The following is a 22,935-nucleotide window of genomic DNA, read 5'->3' on the forward strand; positions in this document are numbered from 1 at the left end:
AGCAGGGCATGTTCCCTGGAGAGCATGAGGAGAGCTGGTGGGAGACTGACAAGCTCTTGCTTGGGGTGGTAGCCTGGGCGACTTTAGCATACATGCACCACTAGATGCAGCAGCCATCACACGTTACAAGAGAGAAAACTACTTTGAATGGTGTGAGCAGTTCTGTCTGCTGTTCTCCTCAGTGAAAGCCAGCCGGAGAAGGGAGCTGGGCTGTACGTCCCTCCGTCACTCTCACCTTCTGCGTGCCTTCAGTGAGAGCCCTTGCACAGCAGTGGGAGTTGAAGTGTAACAGTGCGTCTCCTCCAGGCAGCATGGCTCTATGCACAGCAGCATCTCAGGAGCACTGCTGGGTGTGACTTCCTGGATTTTCCAGGGCAGTTATGACTCCGTGCCATACCCCTAACTCCCCCCCCTCTCCCCTTTGGCCTGCAGAGTAAGGTCCTCTGTCAGGGCCAGTCCTCTGCCAGGGCCCTCCTGGGTCCTTAACTCCCTGACAGAGTGAATGGGCAGAGAAGCCAAAGTAGAAAACAATGTTTTTACATCATTGCTCATTGATTTGAAGGCAAAAGTGAAGATTTCTAAAACTTTGTAATCCAGGGGATAGCTGAGATGCAGTTTATAAATATTTGTCTGTGACATATAATATTGGCCACACAGCTGATATGTAAGTGGTGGCATGGGTGTGACATTTGGGGGGTTATTTTTTAAATATTTTTTGTGAAAATATGAGAGAGAAACTGAAAACCAATACTTCTTGCAGGTCCTAGAACTAAATCTGTTTGCTTCTCTGTGTTTACAGAAGTTATGATTTTAAACCAAGAAGAGAACACTGAACCAGTAAATAACAAAAAGCTGACCTCCGACTCCAGCTCCTCTTGTGTCTCAGACGCTGTCCCGGCGCCTCCCTGCCCCCCCTCGGACACCCCAGAGTCCCAGCTCAGCAAGGGCCCTGTGGAAAGCCCAGCCAAAAAGCAGCCCAAAAATAGAGTAAAATTGGCAGCCAACTTTTCCTTTGCACCTGTAACCAAGCTTTGACTCATTCTGAACATAGAAGTAGGACGGGAACACTGTCTGATTCTCCACACACAGTGGATTCAGAAGACACAGCCCTTGCTGTTTTAATGAAAACCCCTAGAAGCCACCTCCTCCATCCTTAGCTGTATTCCGTACGTTTCGTTTTTTTTCCATTGAACACAGCTTGGAGCTAAAGTTTTTCTACCCCCCCCCCCCACCCCCAATGATTTGAAAACAAAATTCCTGGCATTTGTTAAAGAAATCTTAATATATTTTACCAACTTTTTCTTAATTATTATGAAATATAATGGTGTTCCATAAGAAGAAAGCAGTAAGAGCTTGGCTAGAAGGAAGTAGTTTTACTTCCAGTAAGCCCCATCAGTGGTATCATCCTCCATGTAGCATAATATAGTCTCTAAGCCTTTGCTTACTGATATTTTCAGATGGTATTAATCATATGCATGATGTGTCTTGAAACAAAGCCTGTTCAGTGGCCTGCGTGTTCACACACTGAAGGAGGGTGGGCCAGAAGTAAGAATGTCTTTTCAGGTTGGATAGGAAGGTTCCTGGCTTCCACGTGACTTGTAAGAGTGCCTTGTTTTTTATTTAACTATGTCTGTAGTTGACAAATGCGGCTTCATCACAGAATTTTTTAAATGTTTCCACTGTGGGGTTCCATTTAGGAGCTTCTAGAAAGTTGATGATTTAAGCTTCCCTTTTATGTTAAGTTCCAGTTTGACATGCATTAGGTAAAGGAGAAGGAGAGGGTCTTGGTGTCGTGAATTTGAAGTAGGTGTTAGAAGTCCACACATGATTGTGTGTCAAGAGGCAGTGTTGGGAGAGTGCCTCCTCCTCAGGTATGCTGTGCATAAAGTACAAACCAGCTGAGGGGGAGGTGCTTCCTCTGGGGCGGTACGGACACTCCTTCCACCAGGAACACACAGAAGTTATATCTAAACATATAAAGGCCAAGGTGATCAACTTAACTTGGTTTTTGTCCTTTTAAAGCTGGTTTTGGTAGTCGGGAAGCTCTGTGTGTATGTGTATGTGTTTGTGTGTCTTAATAGTGTCTACTTTAACGCGGTTACTTCTCCCTGTTGGAAGCATGCAGGTTTTTTGTAGTATCTGGTGTTGGTATTTGGGAAAAGCCAACCTGTGAGGGAGCACTGCCCCGTTGAATGACCTTCGCCCCGAGGTGGCTGAGGCATCCGGTGACAGGTGGCCTCTCGCCCCTCCTAGAGAAACCTGACATTTACAATGGGTTGTATTTGTTGGGCAAAAGGCGGGTTCATTCATAGAGCAGAAAGAACCTGTTGACAAAAGGTCTTCCACTAGTTAGATGGTTTCTTTGGGGGAAATGCTTATATTTTGTAATTTCTGGAAAGCCAGAAAATGGGCTCTGATTTTATAGCCAGCATTTTAATAAAATGCCACAAAATAAGGGCTATAGAGAGATTTTTACAAGATAGATGTTTGTTCCCCAAATCTTTTCTATGAAGCCAAGGATTCCCAGATCTCAAGACGTAGCCCCAGCCAAGATGGAACTACACTGGAAAAGCCTCTGAGCGTGATGGCACCCTGCGATCCCGCCGAGGCTTTTCCTCCTCAGCCGTAGTGGGACAGGAAGTACAATGCAAATGTGCAGTTTTTAAAAGAAGCTTTTAAACAATGGGATAGAGTTAGTGTTGAGAACATCAGTTGCCTTATCCTGAGATTTCATAAGGCTGAGTTTGCACACTTGGACTTTAGTTTTGCTCTCATGTAAAGAACTGTGGACTTAAAAAAAAATAAGAGGTACTATTACAAGTCACAAGGAACAGTCTCAAAGAGCAACTTCTTTGGGCAACAAAGAAGAGACTGACGTCGTATGCAGTCATGTGAGTGTGGTGGCACCATTTGCTGGAGTCGCCAGTCAGCCTGGGCCACGTGTGTGACTAACAGTCGCTGTGTGAAGATGGGACAATACAGCGAGTTCATTGTGTTCCTAATATATTCCGCAATGGCCAGTCCAGTTACTATCTATTTTTTTTTTATCCAGAGGCTTAATTAAATGATGTAACAAAATGATATATAAGAATTAAGACAATGAAATTCTTGATTTCTCGGTGGAAAGATATACCGGATTAGATTTATCTTTAAAAAAAGACAGAAGTTACCACCACAACCCCCTTCCCCATCTTGCACTGTTTGTTTTGGATTGGGCTTGGGGGAAGAGATGTTTTTCTTAACTGTCTATTTTGTTTGAACACTTTTGTGGTTCAAGTGCTGTTTTGTGTGTTGGGACCAAACAGTTGTCAATAAACTTTACAAGCAAGCATCCGATGTGAGTGTTCCAAGTGAGTGTTTAAGGGGAGGGAGTATAAACCAGTCCAGTTTTGTCATCTTTTTATTTTGGGTTCCCCCAACTTCCCACACTTTCTGAAAATCGGCGGTGGAGACACATTGATCTGACACTCTGGAGGCCCTTTTAATTTGGCCCCAGCCCTGGCAGGTGACGGGGCTTATGGGCCCTTTGTGGTCAGGACTCTCCGAGGTTTGTAGTCTAGTTCCAGGTTATAATGTGTGGAGAAAATAGAATAAGCACAGAATGCTCCAGTTATAAAATGGATAATTCCTAGACTCACTCTCCCTGTGAAAGAAATCCATTTTGCAGGCTGCCTTGGTCTTGGTCCCTGCCAGACATGCTTTTTTAATAAGCCCATTTGGAAAACACATTTCATAGGTTCCATTGTGAAGCCCTTCCCTGAGACCACCACCCCCTTGTACGAATCTGAAAGGACCTAGAAGAGACTTGAATGTTTGGGTAAATTGCCTCTTGACAAAGTGCAATTTTTTAGAAGTTCAACATTAAAAAGCTCTTGAAAACCTTTGGCAATCCTTTCAAAACCTCTCTCACGGCAGCAAAGTTTTGCAGAAAAACGAGTTGCCACCATGCCCCCAAAAAGCAGGGCAGAGAGGTTCTGTAGGTCTAGTTAAGGGTTTCAGACAGGGCCTTGCATTTACCGTTGTGCATTTCCCATCTGGTGTGGAGAAGGTAGCTTAGAAGATGGCTGGCTGAGAGAGCAGACCTGTCCATGCAGAGATGTGATCCTCTAGGACCCAACTCCAGATGTGCGGTCCACCCATCTGTCTCCATCACAAGGAGCAGCGGGCGTTGATTTGTCTTGTCTGGTTTCTGGCTGCCTCAGTGGGCAAAGCCTGAGTCACGGCTCAGAAGCATCCCTGCCTCCTCCCACACCAGGGACCTGCTGTAGCCTCCACTTGCTCTGCAGATTGGCTCGGGCTGGTGGAGGAGCAGGAACCCTGAGTCACTGCCCCATAAACCAGCAGTCAGCGTGGTCCTCACCACTGCCTTGCTTGACCTTGCACTCGCCCACATTGCTTTCCGTCAGGCTCGTACACTAGCTGGCCCATGTCCCAGTTGCTAATGTGATTACAGCAACAACCTCCTCTAACTCGACTACGGGGAGAGATGCAGAGAAGACAGATCCAATTTGCTTGTTTGAATTAATACTTTCAGGGCCAAGTGTCGAGTCTCTTTCCCGGGAGAGTTATAGTCTTTCCCTGAGAGGTCAGCAGCCCTGGGTAACAGCTTAGGTTGGAATATGAAGAAACCTAGTTGCCTTTGGGATGAATTGGGCAAATTTTGGAACAGAAGAGAGAACCCCTCCCTCTTCAGGTGGGTGGGATGAGGAGATCTCAAGTCCAAGGTCGAGGCCAGAACTTCCCTCAGCAAGATGAAGAAGTCACACTTTCTGGGAAGGAGGGACTTAGAAATGGGGACTAGGGCACAGAGGAGGGAAAGGGGAAGAAACAGCTGCAGATGGGAGCTAAGTAACTGGTGCCACAGCAGTGAGCCAGCCAGGAGCACTGCAGTGGTCAGGGTCACCCAGGCTGGCAGGGAAGATGCTGGCACCATCTCTCCCACCTCTGCCTGAAAGCCTTCCAGATGCAGGCCTGACCCCTGCTGGCCCTCCCCCATCTCCTCTCTCCTGACTGAGGGCCCCAGGTTTTGTTGGCTGTCAGCTAGAAGCCACCTGCCAGTCCTATAGGCCACCCACAGTTCCCTGCCTCAAGGGGAGCCTCTCTCCAGTCTGCTGAGGAGCCTTATAGAATGGAACCTGATCAAGGGAGTGACCTCCCATCATCTTTACCAACTTCCACTCGTTAGAAACAAGAAACAGGCACCACCTCTTAGACAATCCCTAAGCCTTGACAGGAGGCCCAAGACATCCTATCCAGCTTCTAGCATGGAAGGAAAGGGGTCCTGAGCTACACCTTTTGAAGGCCCACAACCAAGCTTCAAAGCTGAAAGGGCCTTTAAAGTCAGGCTAGACCACACCACCCTCCACCTCACACTGGGTTACAGACGGGGGGGGAAATGAGGCTGGAGAAGCTGAGCCATTGCCAAGTCACCGAGTGGCTGGAGGCCCTGGTCTACACAGCTCCCAAGCTCAGGCACTGAGCCAGATGTGGGGACCCCAGTGAATAAGATGTGGGCCCAGCTGTGCCTTCCTGGGGCTCAGACAGGAAGACCACTCGGGGGACATGGTCCTCAAATCACAGAGGGTGTCTCATCACCAGGGAAACGCTTAAAATGCAGGCTATCCACTGAAACCACTGGCCTGGGCTTTTCAAAATCGTCAGGGTCATGAAAGACAGAAACGACTGAAGGAGATTAGAGAAGTGGCAATGAAAAGCAATGCTTGTCCCTGGACCAGATCCCAATAGGGGAGGAGGAGGGCAGTTGCCGTAATGCAAATAATTGGGAAAACTGATAAAATGTAAATACTAGGAAGTAGTATTGAGTCACTGTAATATGACAGAGAACACCTGTGTTCTTTAATACACGTTGGAGGATTTAAGGGTAAGGCGACATTATGTCTACACCTGAGGTCTTCCAGAGAGAAAGACAGTGAGTGATAAAGCAGATGCAGCAAAATGCCAGCAATCTGAGTAAAAGGACATATAGGAATTCTTTGTCTAAGATCAAAATCATCTTATATTGCTGTGCAGGCTCCTGGGCCTCCCCGAAGATCGAGGCCTGCAAGTGGGCAATCAGGGTGGGAGCTGGCTGCAGGCTCCCGGGCTCCCTGGAGATCGAGGCCTGCACATGGGCAGTCAGGGTGGGAGCTGGCTGCAGGCTCCCGGGCTCCCTCGAGATCGAGGCCTGCACATGGGCAGTCAGGGTGGGAGCTGGCTGCAGGCTCCCGGGCTCCCTGGAGATCGAGGCCTGCACATGGGCAGTCAGGGTGGGAGCTGGCTGTCCCAGAGCCACGTTTCCAGCAGCACCTGCAGCCACAGAGGCGCTTCCTCGGGATTCTCCCTTTCAGACCTGCAGATTGTGTTCCTGTGGGTAAATAGTTGCTATTTGAATCTGAACAAACAGCTCTTGGTTGAAGCAAGTCAAGACCATGCTAGAGACCCACAGGGGACTGGCAGTCCCAGCACCAGCTCAGTTTCCTTCATGGTGGCTGCCTGTGGGCCTAGTCCTGATGATGGAGAGAGGAGGTGGCACAGGGCATTCAGTCAGACCAGGGTCTGAGTGCTGTCCTGGTTTTGGTGAGCTGATGACCTTAGCAATCCCTGCCCTTCTCTAAAACACTGTTTCTTACCCTCTAAAAGGCAGTGAACCCTTGTTTTTCGCTTCCCAGCACCCATTCTCTTTTCTTCTGGCACAAATGGGCTGACACCTCTCTCCTCCTTCCCCCTGGCTCCAGGGTCCGCCCGTGGACCCCAACTTGGCTAAGCAGAGAACCACACCCCTCTGGCCCAGCAGGTGATTCCCGAATGGGCATGAGACTGTTTAAAACATGACAACAGGCTCAACGTGGAGTCGCTTATGCTAAGCCCCATGTCACCAAACTGAGACTTAACTACAGTTTCTCCTCTCCCAGAAATGGAACCTTAAGCCAGTCCATCAGGATCACCGATCAGCCCTAGTTAGGCAATCTGCCTGATAACCCCTGCCATCCCCATAAGGAGCGTGACCTGGCAATAACCAGCCCACTTTTTTTGCTGAGGATAACTTCCTCCTTCCTGCTCCCTTCTGCCTATAAAAGTCTTCCATTCTGCACAGCTCTTCTAAGCTCCTTTCTATCTGCTACATTGGATGCTGCCAGATCTGAATTGAATTCTGCTCAAACTCTTAACATTCTCAATATGCCTCAGTTTACCTTTTAACATGACCCAAGCCAGGCCCGAGAGATTCCAGGCTAGGATTTTTGTTGAATTCATGGGGGTGTTACTCTAGGAGGCCGGGGAGGCCAGAAGCCAGGAGCCATTGCCATGGGCCCTACAAAGAGTCTGCCTCAAGAAGCCAGCACAGGTAGGTGGAATGGAAAGGTGGGAAAACAGTGAGTCCAGATGACATTGTTTGCTACCCTAGATCCCAAATATCCCAGCCCAGGAGCCAGGAAATGCCCTTATTTTTTGCCTGTTTGGCTAGAGTTTCAGTCACTTACAACCGAGAGAATTCTAATACAGAGAGCTCTAGCTCTGCATGAGAGACAGTGGGGGACACAGGCCCTCAAGGCAGGGTGGCCCCTTCCCCCATGCCACCCCAAGCCTCCCCTTCTCTCCTCCCCAACTCCCCTCCCTGCTGCATCTCCCTGAACCCCAGACTCTGTTCACTGCCCCCTCCCACATTCTTGCAGCCTCTGGGTTTACTACACTTACTCGTTAAAACCCAAGTGCTGCTCTTTCTGTGGGAGGAGGAACAACAAACTGCAGCTATCATGTCAGTGAAGAAACAAATCTTTGTGGGTGGAGGTGAGCCCTGAGCTGGCAACACGGCGGAGGCTTCTCTGGACTTGTGATGGGGACCTGGAGTAGAGGTTGGACATAGGCTGGAGAGAGCCCAGTTGTTCCAACAAAGCGGGAGGGAAACTGCTGGTGAGGCCTGGGGACAGGGTGAGCCACATGGCGACTGCTGGCAGAGCTGGTGGAAACGGGGAATTGAATAGTCAAGCTGCCTTGGTGTGTGTGGCTGCGGCTGTGGCATAACCCCTCCCACCTCCATAAACCTTCTGGAAGGGCGGCTGTGTGTCACAAGGCTTTATGCAGCTTGGCTTCTGTGGTGAACGGAGAAGAAGGCTGAGTTCCACATGGGGCTTAGCAGGAGTTGAGAGAGGGGATGGCTGTGGGAAGAGAGGCGAGAGGTGTGGAGAACTGGTAGCAGTCAGGGTCAGGTGTGATGTGGGAAGGTGCAGACATCTTGAGGAAGCACTTGGAATGGGGGGATCACAACATTGTCACACTGCAGCATGCTCACTGCAGCATGTTCACGTGCCCGCTCACTGTCACCTGCCTGAGGGAAAACCTCTCATCCTGTCCTCCCCCCGGCCCCAGGCCCTACTAAGCCCTCAGCGAATAGGCAGCCTTCTGATTCCACAGCTTCCTACCTTTAGATTTAACTAATAATAATCAACTTTACTGCACGTCTTGCCCTTCCCACATGTTTGTCTCCTTTAATCCTCCCATTGTTCTCCCCAATTTACAGGTCTGGGTTTACACAGGGAGGGGTTCCACTGACTCCATGCCCCAGCCCTTGTCCTTTCTCATTGTTTCCCCTGTGCTAATCCTGCCGGGCAGTGGGCTCTGTTCAGACAACACTGGTGAGGAGGCCTCCCCTTGCCCTCCAGTTTGACGTCCTTGTCTCTCACCAGGACATAATTGCACAAAGGCAAGACCATCCCTGTCTGCCTGTGTTCCCTGTGTTCATCTGTGTTCCCTAGTACCTAATGCCTATAGTGGAATTAATTCATAGATGAATGGGAAAATGACCTGAAGTTTGTTCCTCAAGACAGCTTTCTTTCTTAAACATATTTTTATTGATTTCAGAGAGGAAGGGAGAGGGAGAGATAGAAACATCAATGATGAGAGAATCATTGATTGGCTGCCTCCTGCACACCCTCCACTGGGGATTGAGCCCACAACCTGGTGCTTGTGCCCTGACCGGAAATTGAACCTTGACTTCCTGGTTCATAGGTCGACACTCAACCACTGAGCCACGCTGGCCAGGCAAGCCAGCTTTCTTGAGTGCTTTGCCTCAGCTTCTGCTGCCCACCCAGCTGTCCTGCTGATAACAGGCATGTGAGTGGTGGCTGGTGGATTAGGTGGGTTGTAACTGCTTCTTCTCAAGCTACAGAGGAGCTGAGCTGTGAACTCCCACAGCTCAGGGCTGTCCAGCCAGTTAAGGTTTATAAGGGGCTCAGCTGCTGCTGGAATGGCCATGAATCACCTCTAATTGAGTACAGCTCAAAGGGAAGGAGTGCGGATACTGCTGGAATTAGAAATAGGAAATAAACGCCCTGGGTCTGGCTCTTACCTTGTTCTCACACTCAAGTCCTGGCTCTAACACTTACATGTTGTGTGACCTTGGGCTAATCACGTCCCCTCTCTGAGCCTCAGTTTCCCTGTCTGCCAAATGGGGGTGATAATCCCACCCTCTCTCCAATGGAACTGTGGGTGAGGGAGCCCTCCCCTGCCTGGTGCATCTAGCTCCCATGCCTGCACCTCGCTGAAACTGCTCTCGCCAACCCCATCCTACTGCAAAGTCTTGTGGGCCCTTTTCATAAAGTTCTTAAAGTCACATGACCTCTAGGTCAAGTTGGATGCTCCGGAACACACCATCCTAGACACTGCTCAGTGTTTCTTCTTCCTCCCCAGCTGCCTCTACCTATTTTGTTCCCTTGAAGGTACAGTTTCAAACTGAGAAGCAACACACCTAGTTAGAGCTGCACTTTAGGAAGGTCATTTTGGCTTCAGAGTGGCACACAGGTGGAGAAGAGAAAGAGCTGGCCGGGAATCTGAGTTCTTGGCACAGGAAATAACGTGCGAGTCCAAGAGAGAGAGGCCAATGGAGAACATGGCAAGAAGAACAAAGAATCCAAAGAATCCTCTTTGAGCCACAGCACAAAGGCAGACCCAGGTGAGCAGGTATGATGAGGAGAGGGATGTAGGAAGGGGCCAGATCGAGAGGGCCTTTAAGCCGCATGAAAGTACAAGGATTTCATCCTAATGGCTTTGGGAATGGTTTTAAAGGGGGAATGGCACGGGTTTGCATAATTCAGGAAATCACCTGGCTGCTATGCGGAAAATGACCAATGCTTAGAGGGAACACTGACAGTTAAGCTACTGCGCTGACCAAGCAAACAATGGAGGCTACACTGAGGATATGGTGGTGTAGACATATCCTAGAGAAATTTAGGAGGTAGGCGCTAAAGACTTGGCAGTTGTGTGGCTGTGGAGAGGAATATAAGAGGCAAGGACAAGTCCTAGGATAATCTTGGGCAATTGAGTGGCACATTTTCCTGAGATGAAAATCACAGGGGAAACTTAGGACAAGGGTCGACCAACTTGTTCTTAAAGGGCCAGAGAGTAAATATTTTAGGATTTGCAAGCCACATGGTCCCTGCCACAACTCTTCAACTCTGCTGTTGTAGCACAAAGGCAGCTAGAGACAATACATACGAAAATGCACTTGGTTATGTTCCAATAAATATTTCTTAAAAACAAGTGGTGGGCTGGTTTGCTGACCCATGTTTTAGGTCATGTCACATTTGAGGTGCCTGCTCTGGATCCACAGGGAGCAGCTGGAGACAAGAGTCCGAGTGTAGAGAAAGGTCTAGGCCAGAGAGAGAATCCAGGAGCAGTCAGAGTGCAGGTGGGCATCTCAGACCAGCAGAGCGGGGTGAGCAGGATGCTGAGGGCCAGGCCCGGGGGACAGGAAGAGATAAAAAGGACTGGATAAATGTCTTTCTGAGTGGTGGGAGGTGCACCTAGAGAGTGAGCGCCTCAGACGTTGAGTGTGTGTGGCAACATGGCAGCATGAGGGCTGACATGCGTCAGCTGGATGTAAATGAGGGGTGCCAGATTCTGTCACCCCAAAAGGTATCTCTTAGGCATTGTTTTAAGCTGAAGGCCATTGAGAACCAGCTGATGCAAAGAAACTCTAAAAACAGGGGTCTTATAAAGGAAATTTCCATTTATAAACGAAGTTTAAATTCCCACTTGTAAAAGGTGTCTCCCTCTCCCATACCAGGAAGAGGACTCTTATCAATGGAGAAGGTAGGACTTAAATCTGCACAACAAACCTTACTAAACAACCCTTGTCTACCATACTTTTCCCAGTCACCTATGCATTACTTGTCTCTCTCCCCCACCCACTGCCTTCCCCCATCTTTCCCCACCAGAATCCCCAGAACCCTTTTCCTTTATTATTATTTTAAAAATATTTTAAAAATTGATTTCAGAGAAGGGAGAGGGAAAGACAGAAACATCAGTGATGAGAGAGAATCATTGATTGGCTCCCTCCTGCCTGCCCCTGGATTGAGCCCCCAACCTGGGCGTATGCCCTGATCGGAAATCAAACTGTAACCTCCTGGATCGACACTCAACCACTGAGCTACGTCGCCAGGGCCCCCTTTCCTTTGTTTTAGCCTTAGATGGTAGAGAAGCCCAGGTTCTTTGGGTTACGCATTGCTGGCTGCTTCCCGCATGTGTCTGTGCATGCATGAGTTAACAATTTCTCTTTGTTTAACTCTTGTTTGTCTGTCTTTGGTCAGCCCCATTTACAGAGTCCCATCTGGAGAACCTAAGATGGATAAGGAGAAAGATTTTTTTTCCTCCTCTATATAACCAAATGGTTACATCCATGACGAGGGGGTCAGTGACAAGAGAGTAACAGAAACCAGATTAAAATAGGCTGAAGAGGGAGCAGAGATGAGAAAAATGGAGTAAGGTGATGAACAAGTCTCAAGAAGGCCGTGAAAACATAGAGAAGAGAAGGTGGTGGCTGCTATGGACGCTGGAATGGAGGGTTGTTTGTTTTTTAATGGAACAGATTTGTTTAAATGCTGATGGGAAAAGAAAGGACTGTTGAGGTTACAGGAGGTGGATGCTGAATGACGATCCCACCACTGACTACCCATGGGACCTTGGATACCTTCCTCATCTGCAAAGTGGAAGTAATAATAGGGTCTGTCCTGTGGGTTAAGGTGAGGAGAAGAGAAAATGTGGATACATGGCTCAGTGCATAGCAATAAGCTCTCAACACATGTTTCTCCTGCTATTATCTTCCCCCTCCTCCCCACCCCCTTGGCTTCCAGAAGGAGTGAGTCTGGGTGTGAGGGTCCGGAGGTCTGCAAGGTTTCTCAGCTTTGCAGGCAGCCCTAGTGATCTAGGAGCATCTTAAATTATTACTTCCTTCTGCTCTTCTGTAAAAGCCTAAATAAATGGTGGGGTTTTTTTGTTTAAAAAAAAAAATCAATAGGAATAGCAGGAACATAAGTTAGGTCTACCCCAGGGTTCTGCAGATGTACTAAGGCAGGATTTTTATGAGGGTTTCGATCTCCTTTGGCTTGTTAAATTGGTGACTATCTTTAATTGGTCTGAGGTCAGGCCTTCCAGACCCACATTTTCCACAGGCAAGGGAGAGTGGCAGGCCCTTAGCAGCCCACGTTTTTATTGCAAGAGTGAGGAGCATCTGTGTAGTAGGTTGAATAGCGTCCCCCTAAAATTCATGTCTACTGCTGTCTCAGAATGTGACCTTATTGGAAATAGGGTCTTTGCAGAAGTAATTAAGGATCAAGATGAGATAATCCTGGATTTAGGGTGGGACCTAAACCCAATGACTGGCATCCTTATAAAAATAGGGGAGGACACAGACACACATACAGAGGCAAAGGCCATGTGAAGATGGAGGTAGAGATTGGAGCGATGAAGCCAAGGATTGCCAGGAGCCACCAGGGGCTGGCAGAGGCCAGGAAGGACTTTCCCCTAGAGCCTCAGAGAGAGCGTGGCCCTGCTGACACCTTGATTTTATACCTCTGGCCTCCAGAACCGAGCATAAGTTTTTGTTGTTCAAAGACACCCTGGATGAGGTAACGTGTTACGGCAGCCCTAGGAAGCACTAAGTCTGGCTTCATGGCAGCGAAGGAGGACAGTGTTCTCCAGGGCCAGTGTGGAGGCACTGGTGGTAGTGGTGTCTCTCCAGCTTCAGGATGCAGGAAGTGGGTGCACGTCAGAGCTGGGACCTGAGGCAGAAACACATCTAAGAGTGGGAGGGGCTTGCTGCCCACTGGGTGGGGCCATCGGCCCAAGACTCTGGTTCCTCAGTTAGAGAGATTTGTGTCAACTCCAAAGCTGCTGTGACTTGACATTCAGATTTACCTTGATGCTGTTATTAATCCTCACCTGAAGATATTTTTTCCATTGAAGGGGGGTGAGAGAGAGAGAGAGAGAGAGAGAGAGAGAGAGAAACATCCATGTGAGAGAGACACAGTGATTGGTTGCCTCCTGCTCAAGCCCTGACCAGAGTCAGGATTGAACCTACAACCCAGATATCTGCCCTTGACTGGGAATCAAACCCACAACCCTTCTGTGCATAGGCCGAAGCTCTAACCACGGAGCCACACCAACTAGGGCCAGATTTAGTTGGGTTTTTTTTTTGCTCAGAAAAAAATCAACAATATTCTTTAATAGGCTGGTTTACTCATATATCTCTGATTGCTGTGTTTCTTTATTTGCCCTTCTGCAGCTTGCCTTACCTAATAAGACATGTTATAGATGAAAGGAGTTTTTGTTTTGTTTTATTTTGTTTATCTGGCTAATCCCAGATACTAATGACGTGCTAAAGAAGTCTTGTCCCTTTGTTTCAGCTGAGTTTGACTTTCTAACTCAGTGTAAAACACTTATAATTCCAGTGGGATCAGTGGTTCAGATCTACCTTTAATTTACAAATATATTTCTTTAAATGCGATCCATTAGTAGCCTAAGAACTTCACTTCTAGGAGATTATCTTAAGGAAAAATCAGAAATTCAGATGAAACTTTATCCCAGAATGTTTATCATAATATTATTTACTAGTGGCCCGGTGCACAAAATTTGTGCATGGGATGGGGATGTCCCTCAGCCCATCCTTCACCCTCTCCAATCTGGGACCCCTGGAAGGATGTCCTACTGCTGGTTTACAGGGATTGGGCCTAAACCAGCAGTCGGACATCCCTCTCGCAATCAGGGACTGCTGGCTCCTAACCACTCACCTGCCTGCCTGCCTGATTGCCCCTAACCACTCTGCATGCCGGCCTGCTCGCCCCCAACTGCCCCCTGCTACCGGCCTGCTCACCCCCAAATGTCCCCCACCAGTCTGATCACCCCCAACTGCCCCCCGTGCCAGTGTGCTCACCCCCAACTGCCCCCCTGCTGGCCTGCTCACTCTAAACTGCACCCCCCACAGTCCTGATCACTCCCAACTGACCCCCACTGATGGCCTGCTCGCCCCCAACTGCCCCCCACCAGCCTGATCACCCCCAATGGCCCCCCCCCACCGGCTTGATCACCCACAACTGCCCTCCCCTCTTGGCCTCTAACTGCCTCTACCTCGGCCCTGCCACCATGGCTTCATCCAGAAGAATGTCCAGAAGATCTCCTGGAAGGTCTCCCAGTCTAATTAGCATATTACCCTTTTATTAGTATAGAGGCCTGGTGAGCAGGTGGGGGCCAGCTGGTTTGCCCTGAAGGGTGTCCTGGATCAGGGTGGGGGTTCCCTTGGGGTGTGGGGCAGCCTGGGCGAGGGGCCTGTGGTAGTTTGCAGGCTGGCCTTGCCCCCATGGGGTGAGGGTCCCCGCTGTGGGGGCGTGGCCAGCCTGGGTGAGGGGCTGAGGGCTGTTTGCAGGCTGGCCACAGCCCCTTCAGGGTGGGGGGTCCCGCTGGGGTGCCTGGCCAGCCTGGGTGAGGGGCTGAGGGCTGTTTGCAGGCTGGCCATACCCCCTTCAGGGTGGGGGGTCCCGCTGGGGTGCCTGGCCAGCCTGGGTGAGGGGCTGAGGGCCATTTTCAGGCTGGCCACACCCCTGCCGACCCAGGCCCCCAGCCCCTCCTTGAGCAGCGGCCAGGGCGGGCTGGAAGCCTGGGTCGCCCCCAACCCAGGCTCCCAGCACTCCTTGAGCGGCTGCCAGAGCGGGCGGGAAGCTTGGCTTCCTCCATTGCAGGGGGCAACCCAAGCCTCCAGCTCCATGGCTGCCACCATCTTTGTTGGGTTAATTTGCATACTTTCCCTGATTGGCTGGTGGGCGTAGCAGAGGGATGGTCAATTAGCATGTTTCCCTTTTATTAGTGTAGATAATACTGAAAAACCAGAAACAGCCTAAATGTCAAATAGCGAGTAAATAATTAGATAAATTATGGTATATTCAGAAGATTACTAAGAAACCATTGTAAATATTTTATGAAGAGTATTTAATGCTTACAAAGAACTTTTAATGATGTGGGAGAATGATAGTGATATAATGCTAAATGAGAAGAGAAAACTTGTTATGAAATGGTACATAGGATGCCAATCATTTTTTTAGTGCATTAAAAAAATTGAAAGGAAATATCCCAAAATGTCAGAGTAGTCTCTAGTTGGAGGAATTATGGGAGCTCAAAAAGGAACCCAAAGCATTCTTTCTACTTTCTATACTTTTAAAGTGACTTACTATGTACATGGATTATTTCCATAGTCAAGAAAAAAGTAAAAACTTTGAAAGTGCTGTGTACGTGGTTTCCACTTTTATTTTCTTCAATGGATGATTGCACATCAGCAAATCTTGAGTTATGCTAACTACTTAGGCCGGTCACGACACACACGTACAGAGGTCACATGGGCTGTGCCGAGCTGGCTGTAGCTTATGTACATCAAGTTACACAGGTGGACTTGCTAGGCTGGTTAAAGTACACCACCAAATGATGGGACACGGTTGGGTCAGGCCGCCTCTCCCGCCTGCCACTGTAGTTTAGAGAGGTCTGTGTGTTGGGCTGGTGAGTGGGGTCCTCTGACACTCCTTCCTGTGGCCCCTGGGGTAGGGAAGAGCGCCTGGGTCAGCATCTGCTTGGGGGTCCCCTGCTTGTCTCCCTTGCCTTGGTGTTGGAGCCTCTGGTGTTTTGCTACCTCTTCCAAGAACTGGGTGTGTTCCAGCCCAGGCCCCATCCCCTCTACTCCACATACCTGGGCAGCCATTGCAAGGGAAGGAAGAACCAAGAGCAAATGGACAGGGTCCTGGTGTGACCCGTGCCCAGGCATAGGAGGGGAGGAAGCGGGAGACGTGACCACTACACCACACACAAGCTCACTTTCACGGATGGGCCCTCTGTCTCCAAGGTGTGTAGGCAGTGTGGAGCCCTCCAGAACACAGGCCCTGGAAAAGGACAGACTGGAGCTGTGCCCCTGGGGCAGGCCTGACAGCAGAGCTAGGAGGGTCGGTGGGGGATGTGTCCAACATGGTGCTAGATTGTTGAAAAGTTGCAACTATACACACCTGGGGATCATGCCCCTCTCCCAAGTCATTAGCATGGTGGGTTAGATACAGCTAGATAGAAGTGGAGATACACTTTTTTGAGGAAGGACCTTTCCTGGTGGTTTGGATAAACAGTGAGACAGACTCCTGGGTTCGGCATGCTCTGGGGAGGGCCATGCGACGGTGAGGGACTCCCTATTGCTACACTCTGTACAGGGCGGCTGGGCCCGCCCACTGCGCCCACAGCCCCGGCGGCAGTCACTGGCTTGCCTTCAACCCCTTCCGCCTTTGAGAGCTCTTGGGCCCCAGTGAAATGGGGGCTATGAAGACAAGTGGATGGGAGGGGGAGTCCCCGTGGCCCCGGGGGCACCCCACATGGGGGCTACATGATATTGCACTGGGTGGCCCCACAGCAATCCTTGATGAGTGCCAGCCCGGTCTTGGCCACTGTGGGCTTGCTAGGCGGGGGCTCTGCTTTCTTCTCGGCTCGGGAGCCTGCAGCAAGGTAGGAGCACAGAGAAAGAGAGGGCAGAAGGGAGAGAGAGAAGTGAGGCAAGGAGAGCCCTGACCATCTGCAGCCCCAGTCCCATCCCAACCCCCAGCCAGACCTTGCTTCAACTCAGGTGATGTGGAGAGCTGGCATGCATTTTATATGGTCATACTGACTATTCCCACTGGCTTTCGGTCCTCAGCTTCTGGTCACAGTTGATAAACCTTATCCTATTCAGTTCTCCCTGCCATTGTATCTGCCAAGCTTATCACAGGGCCTGGCATTCAGGAAGTAGTTGGTGAATGACTAAATGAGAATTTTGTTCAAGACACTCCAGTCTGAGAGCTCGTTTCCTTCATTAGCTGTTCAGAAACTTCTACCACCCAGTCTCTGGGAGCTCTTCTTCTGGAACGTCCATGAAATGTAAGTTGGGCTTTCTTATTCTATCTTCCATGTTTCATTACTTCTCTTTCATAGTTTTCATCTTTTTATCTCTGTGCTGCATTCTGGGTAATTTTCTCAGCTCTATCTTCTAATTTATGAATCCTCCCATCAACTGTATCTCTGTATCTAATCCATTGAGTTTTTACTTCAGTACTGGAACAATATTTTTTTAGAAAGCCAAGAGTTTGCAAATCTACCTTTTCTGTTTTAATAGCATCTTGTTCTATCATTTGTGTTGTAGTCCTCTTATCTCTTTAATAATTTTAAATATACTTATTGTGTCTTTTATATAGTCTGTTATTTCTAGTTCTTGGGAGAACAGGCATTCTCTTTTCTCTTTGTTGATTCTATGGACTCCTCTCATTGTGGCTCAATTCATTGATTTTACATTTTTTGTTATTCTATTTTATTTTACTTTATTTATTCATTGATTTCAGATAGGAAAGAAGAGGGAGAGAGAGATAGAAACATCAATGATGAGAGAGAAGCATCAATCAGTTGCCTCCTGCATGCCCCCTACTGGGGATCGAGCCTGCAACCCGGGTATGTGCCCTGACTGAAAATCAAACCATGACCTCTTGGATGGGAGGAGAAGAAATAATGTATGCACTCACTGGCTGGAGATTTAGTTACTTTGTCTAGAGGTTTTAACTTGATTCTCAGGAAATCAGCCATTTCTTTGTCTTCTTCTTGTTCCCTGTGAAGACAGATGTGTAAAGACAAGAGCAAAGTAGAGTAAGCAAGGAAAGCATCAAGGAGCTGAGGAAATGAGGCAAGAGGTTACGTGTGTGGGGCCATATGATGGGCTTTGTGGATGCTGCATGTATGTTGTATGTTATGTATGGGTGGTACATGTATATTGTGTGTTATATATGGGTGATATGTGTATGTTCTGTGTTATGTGTGGATGGTAGTTGTGTGTTGTGTTATGTATGTGTGGTATGCATATGTTTTCTGTGTTATGTGTGGATGGTATTTGTATGTTGTGTATGATGTGTCTTGCTGAAGCAGACACATAACGATGGCGTAAATGCCTACCTGAAGCATAGATGAGACTCCAGGGTAGAGGCAAGGACATTACAGAACCCAGGCTCCCTTCCAGAGTTCAGTGAGCTGGGCAACACCTCTTCTGACCCTCTACCTTTAAGTCACCCTAGACACCTGTGCTTCCACAAGATACATGGCAGGTCACCTCACCTCTTCCTACAGTCACCAGGAGCAAAGACAGTGGGCCATGCCTGGCTGAGCTAGGCAAGGCGCATCCCAGGGGCCTTGGATGACCCAAGAGGACACAGAGATTAAGAGGAAGTTGCCCTCTGCGTTCAAAGAGGCCCTATGAGCCCCTCTCCTTGGGAAGGGCTCCAAAGGCTTTGCTCCAGGACAAAAATATTCAAGAATCAACATTCGTGTTTCCTGAGCCCAGCCTCCCCCAGAGCTTTCAGGTGCACCGTGGCTCCAGGCCCCTGGTTGTCCAGATCCAGGTGATGGGTCCATCTGCAAATAGGAGGTGCCTCCGAACCACCAATGAGGGGAAAGGAAAGAACAAGGCTGGGAAGTGGACAGGGCAGGCAAGGAAGCAAGTCAGTACAGGGGCAGAGTTTCTGTAGAAACCAACAGAAGTTTCTAGAAGTTGCCTTGATGAGGTCAGAGAAAGGTCAGTGAAAAAAATGTGTAGGAAACACACCTGCATGTTATGTGATGTAATTTCTCCCTGCTCACTTCCTTGAATGACATTCAGTTAAGTAAGACCCACAGGCCTTTGCAAGACGCTGGAGCTGGATTTGAGTTTCTCTTGAATGTGAAATGGGTTCTCAAGCCAGAAGGCTGGGGTTCATTTGGATCCAGTGTTAGGGGACCCTTTGGCAAGGCCATGCCCGTTGGGCAGGGCTGTGAGTCCCAGGAGCAGACAATAGGTTTGGAAGGAAGCTGAGGGCTGTGCGCCAACAGCTGGTCCCTGGGGACACGCTGCCCACTCACCTTAACCGCTCGACCTCTGCATCATCCACCAGGAAGTCTCTCTTCTGCACCAGTCGGTGGATCTTCTGGATTAGCTCGTCCTCTCTCTGCTTCTGCAGCTTGGTTTTTTCTTTATCTGGGAAGAAGAAAACAGCAAAGAAACAATTGAGTGAAACTGGTGAAAACACTTGCATCTGAGGGACCAAGGTTGGAATCCTGGATCTACAATTTCACTAGTTGGGTGAACTTGGAAAAGCAACTTAATCCCTTTGAGCTTCAGTTTCTTCCTCTGTAAAATACAACCAGTGGGGCTTAAACGCAGTGACGTTAGTAAATGGCTTAGCACAGAGCTCAGATGTGGTGAGCGCTCAGTAAGTGGTGAAGCAGCAAGGGGGTCCTGCTGAAGAAGGCAGAGGGTGAGAGGGCTCAGTGGGGGTGCTGGGAGGGAAATACTCCATAGCAAGGACATCCAATCTGTGAGATTCCATGCTGATGGCATGAGTCCTATCCCAACTACCCAGGGCTGGAATGCCGAAGAGAAAACAAAAGAACCAGGACTGGAAATGAGGACTGAGAAAACTAGGAGGGCATCAGCTCTCTGTGCTCAGACCCCTTCAGAAGATAAAATAAATGGGCAGCTTGCCCGTCTGCCTGCCTAGGGCTGGCATTGACAATTTCCTCTAGGTTTAGAGACAGAAGCAGAGGTGAAGAAAAATATAATATTTGGATAAGAGACAAAATCAACCTCTTCCGTTAACCAGAAGGGAAGTGAGGAAGAGGGAAGAATTTCTAGCAACCCCCGGATTCCTGGCCATTGCTACACTGACAATGGTGGCATCACTCTTCCCATAGTGGGTCCTGTGGGCTTGTCAGCATGGCAGAGTGCCTTCCAGCCTCAGCAGGTAAGTTCATACGGTGCCCACAGACTTACCAGAGTACCCTGATCGCTCAGCTCTCTCAGGAGGTTCGTAATGACTTGCAGGTCCCCAAGGAAATGAGAACCTCCCTCCCCAAATTAGTCACCCTGTTTTCTATCTCTTTCCAGTTCAGGCATCCCCAGACTCCCAGGTAGTCAGCTGCAGCCCTCCACTCAGGCAACTCACAGAAAAAGCCACCTACTCAAAGTGGTCTGTGCCAGCTTACAAACCAGTTACTTATCCAAGTCTCCATACCACTGGCCAATGCAGTTCACCTGCTTGTGTGTCACATACCTTTTCCGGGATCCCCCACCTGTCTGCAGGCGTCACCCACTTGCTTCCTCGCACCTGCCTCCAGGCCCCATCCATCTGCTCACTGGCATCACCTACTTGCCCAGAGGCCCCACCCACTTATCTGCAGACACTATCACTTGATTGGTGATGTGACCTCTTTCTTGCCAACATCACCCACCTACCTACTTGCCAATAAGAACCACCAGCTTACCAACTTTGCCCACTGCTTGTGGGCACCGCACAACTGATTCTTAACATCTCAATGTGCTGTCCCATGTGACCCTCTAACTTGCATTTCATCTCCACCAGCACCTCGTTCGCCCAGGCCACCATCACCTCTCCCTGGACCATGCATGCTGTGGTCTCCTAGCCAGTTTCCCTGGCCTGTAGCTCCTATCACAACTGTAAGCCCTCCCTGTCGAACCAGACAGTCCTGGGTTGATTCCCAACCTCCTACCCCTCCCAGCTGTGTGATTCTGGGTACAAATGATTAAATGCCCTCCAGGTTAACTATTTACCAAACCAAGTACAAAAGAAACAAATACTTAATGAAGGGAAAAAAATCATACAGCATAAATGTGCTAATGGTAAGTGCTTAATAATTGAAAGCTATTATATTTATAATAGAGGCCTGGTGCACAAAATTCGTACACTTGGGGGTGGGGGAGGGGGCGGGAAGGGGGCGTCCCTCAGCCCAGGGACGCCCTCTCACAGTCCAGGAGCCCTCAGGGGATGTCCGACTGCCGTAGAGTCAGAAGAAGCTCCCACCACCTCTGCTGTGCTCACCAGCCATGATCCTGGCATCTGGCTGAGCAGAGCTCCCCCTGTGGGAGCACACTGACCACCAGGGGGCAGCTCCTGCATTGATGGGATCAGGCTGAAACCAGCTCTCAGACATCCCCCGAGGGGTCCTGGATTGAGAGAGGGTGCAGGCCAGGCCAAGGGACCCCACTGGAGCATGATTGGGCTAGGGAGGGACACAGGAGGTTGGCCAGCTGGGGAGGGACCACAGGAGGGCTCCAGGGCATGTCCGGCCCATCTCGCTCAGACCTGATTGGCCAGACCCCAGCAGCAAGCTAACCTACTGGTCGGAGCATCTGCCCCCTGGTGGTCGGTGCATGTCACTAGCAAGCGGTTGAGCAGCCTTACCATATCATTACAATATTACGTTTTGAGTGGTTGAACGGATGACAGGATGACTGGACACTTAGCATATTAAACTTTTATTATATAGGATTCTCACGAGGTCTTTGTTTTCATTTAATCTAGGTTTCTCAACCTTGACACTATTGATATTTGTGCTGGATAATTCTGTATTATGGGGGCTGTCCTGTGCATTGTAGGATATTCAGCAGCATCCCTGGCCTCCTCCCATTCATGCCAGAAGCACTTCCTCCCCCAGTTGTGACAACCAAAAATGTCGGCTGATTGCCCAATTTGGGGGGGACAAAATTGCTCCTGGTTGAGAACCAGTAGTTTAAACCTTTCCAATAACCAGATGAGGGAGGTACTATTTCTATGTCCAAGGGGAAGGTGACATGCCCTCTGCAGCCAGTTCTAAGGCGGCAGTGGTGATGGGAGGAGCACATTTTGTCTTGTCCTTGAGAAACCCTCAAGGCAGGGAGGGTCCCAGGTGTGCGTTTTTTTCCTGTTGAGGAGCTGATACATTATTTTCTGGCCTTGGCTGGTGAAACATGGTTTTCTAGACCATTCGGTGCTCTCTCTCCTTAATATTTTTATTGATATGTTGCCTGAAGCATCATTTCCCTTCCTAAATTCAGCTAAATCCATCTAGAAATCTGACACGGATCCAAGGGATACACAGAAGACTCTTAACAAGGAGTCAGGGAGAAGGTAAGAGAGAGGAGTAGAAATACAGGAGAGGTAAGAAAACGTTAATATCTGAATTTCCACACAAAGGCAATTGGGACAATGCAATTTCCAGGGGCATCAATGGGACTGGCGTTAGAGACTTGGACTCTGTTATTAACTGGCCCTATGACCTTGTGCGACCTATGCTTCTCAGCAGGACAGTCCATGGCATTTGTGAGGAGCATTCTTCATATGGAACTGCCCCCAGGCTGCATTTTAGCATCCCTGGCCTCTACCCACTTCATTTTTATTTAAACTTTTGGTGTTTGCTTCATTGTGTATTTTTTGCATGAATTTTGATATTTTGATATCGCATTAAAATATTATTTATCCTGATTACTGAACTTTTTGAGCTCCAGCTGAATGCCTTGTTCTCCTCACCCCAGTCCTGGTCCTGGTTAGTCTGCATCCCAGTGACTGTGCCAACCAAAGACACCGCCCCTGCTCCACCCATCTCCACGCGTGCTCTAGAGGCTGCCACAGTCCCAAACGGAGGTGCCTGAGGTGGCCTTGGCTGACTGGGTGGCCACACACTCATGTCTCCTTTGCCTTGGTGGCTCCCACATGTCCTGCTGAGCCAGAAGTGGCTCTGGGAATTCTTCCCCCAAGAGGGAGATGCCAACCTATGTTAGGCCCATTAGAGTCTCCTGGGAAGTTAAAACTTAGGACACAG

At 49.2% G+C, this 22,935-nt stretch overlaps 2 protein-coding genes across 7 annotated transcripts in view; one reads left to right on the forward strand and one right to left on the reverse strand.

The window, feature by feature from the left end:
• MARF1 (meiosis regulator and mRNA stability factor 1) overlaps positions 1-22,935 on the forward strand; it is a 127,066-nt gene that overhangs the window by 38,812 nt on the left and 65,319 nt on the right. For 4 of the 6 annotated variants that reach the window (XM_036307992.1, XM_036307994.1, XM_036307993.1 and 1 more), the window contains one exon: positions 800-3,336. The exons of 1 other annotated variant lie outside the window; for it this stretch is intronic. In XM_036307992.1, the coding sequence (XP_036163885.1) occupies positions 800-1,035 (236 nt within the window). In that variant the 3' untranslated portion in view covers positions 1,036-3,336. Of the gene's footprint in view, positions 1-799; positions 3,337-7,267; positions 7,461-22,935 lie in introns of those variants that run through there. One more of the 6 variants, XM_036307996.1, reaches the window with a different exon arrangement.
• Positions 15,236-22,935, reverse strand: part of BMERB1 (bMERB domain containing 1) — a 94,067-nt gene continuing 86,367 nt past the window's right edge. Inside the window, exons 4-6 of the mRNA XM_036308002.1 lie at positions 19,201-19,315; positions 17,838-17,920; positions 15,236-16,784 (exon numbers count right to left, since the gene is read on the reverse strand). Coding sequence (XP_036163895.1) covers positions 16,672-16,784; positions 17,838-17,920; positions 19,201-19,315 — 311 coding nt within the window. The 3' untranslated portion in view covers positions 15,236-16,671. The remainder of the gene's footprint in view (positions 16,785-17,837; positions 17,921-19,200; positions 19,316-22,935) is intronic.

This window comes from Myotis myotis, unplaced genomic scaffold (assembly GCF_014108235.1).
Source record: "Myotis myotis isolate mMyoMyo1 unplaced genomic scaffold, mMyoMyo1.p scaffold_m19_p_5, whole genome shotgun sequence".
Lineage (NCBI taxonomy): Eukaryota > Metazoa > Chordata > Mammalia > Chiroptera > Vespertilionidae > Myotis > Myotis myotis.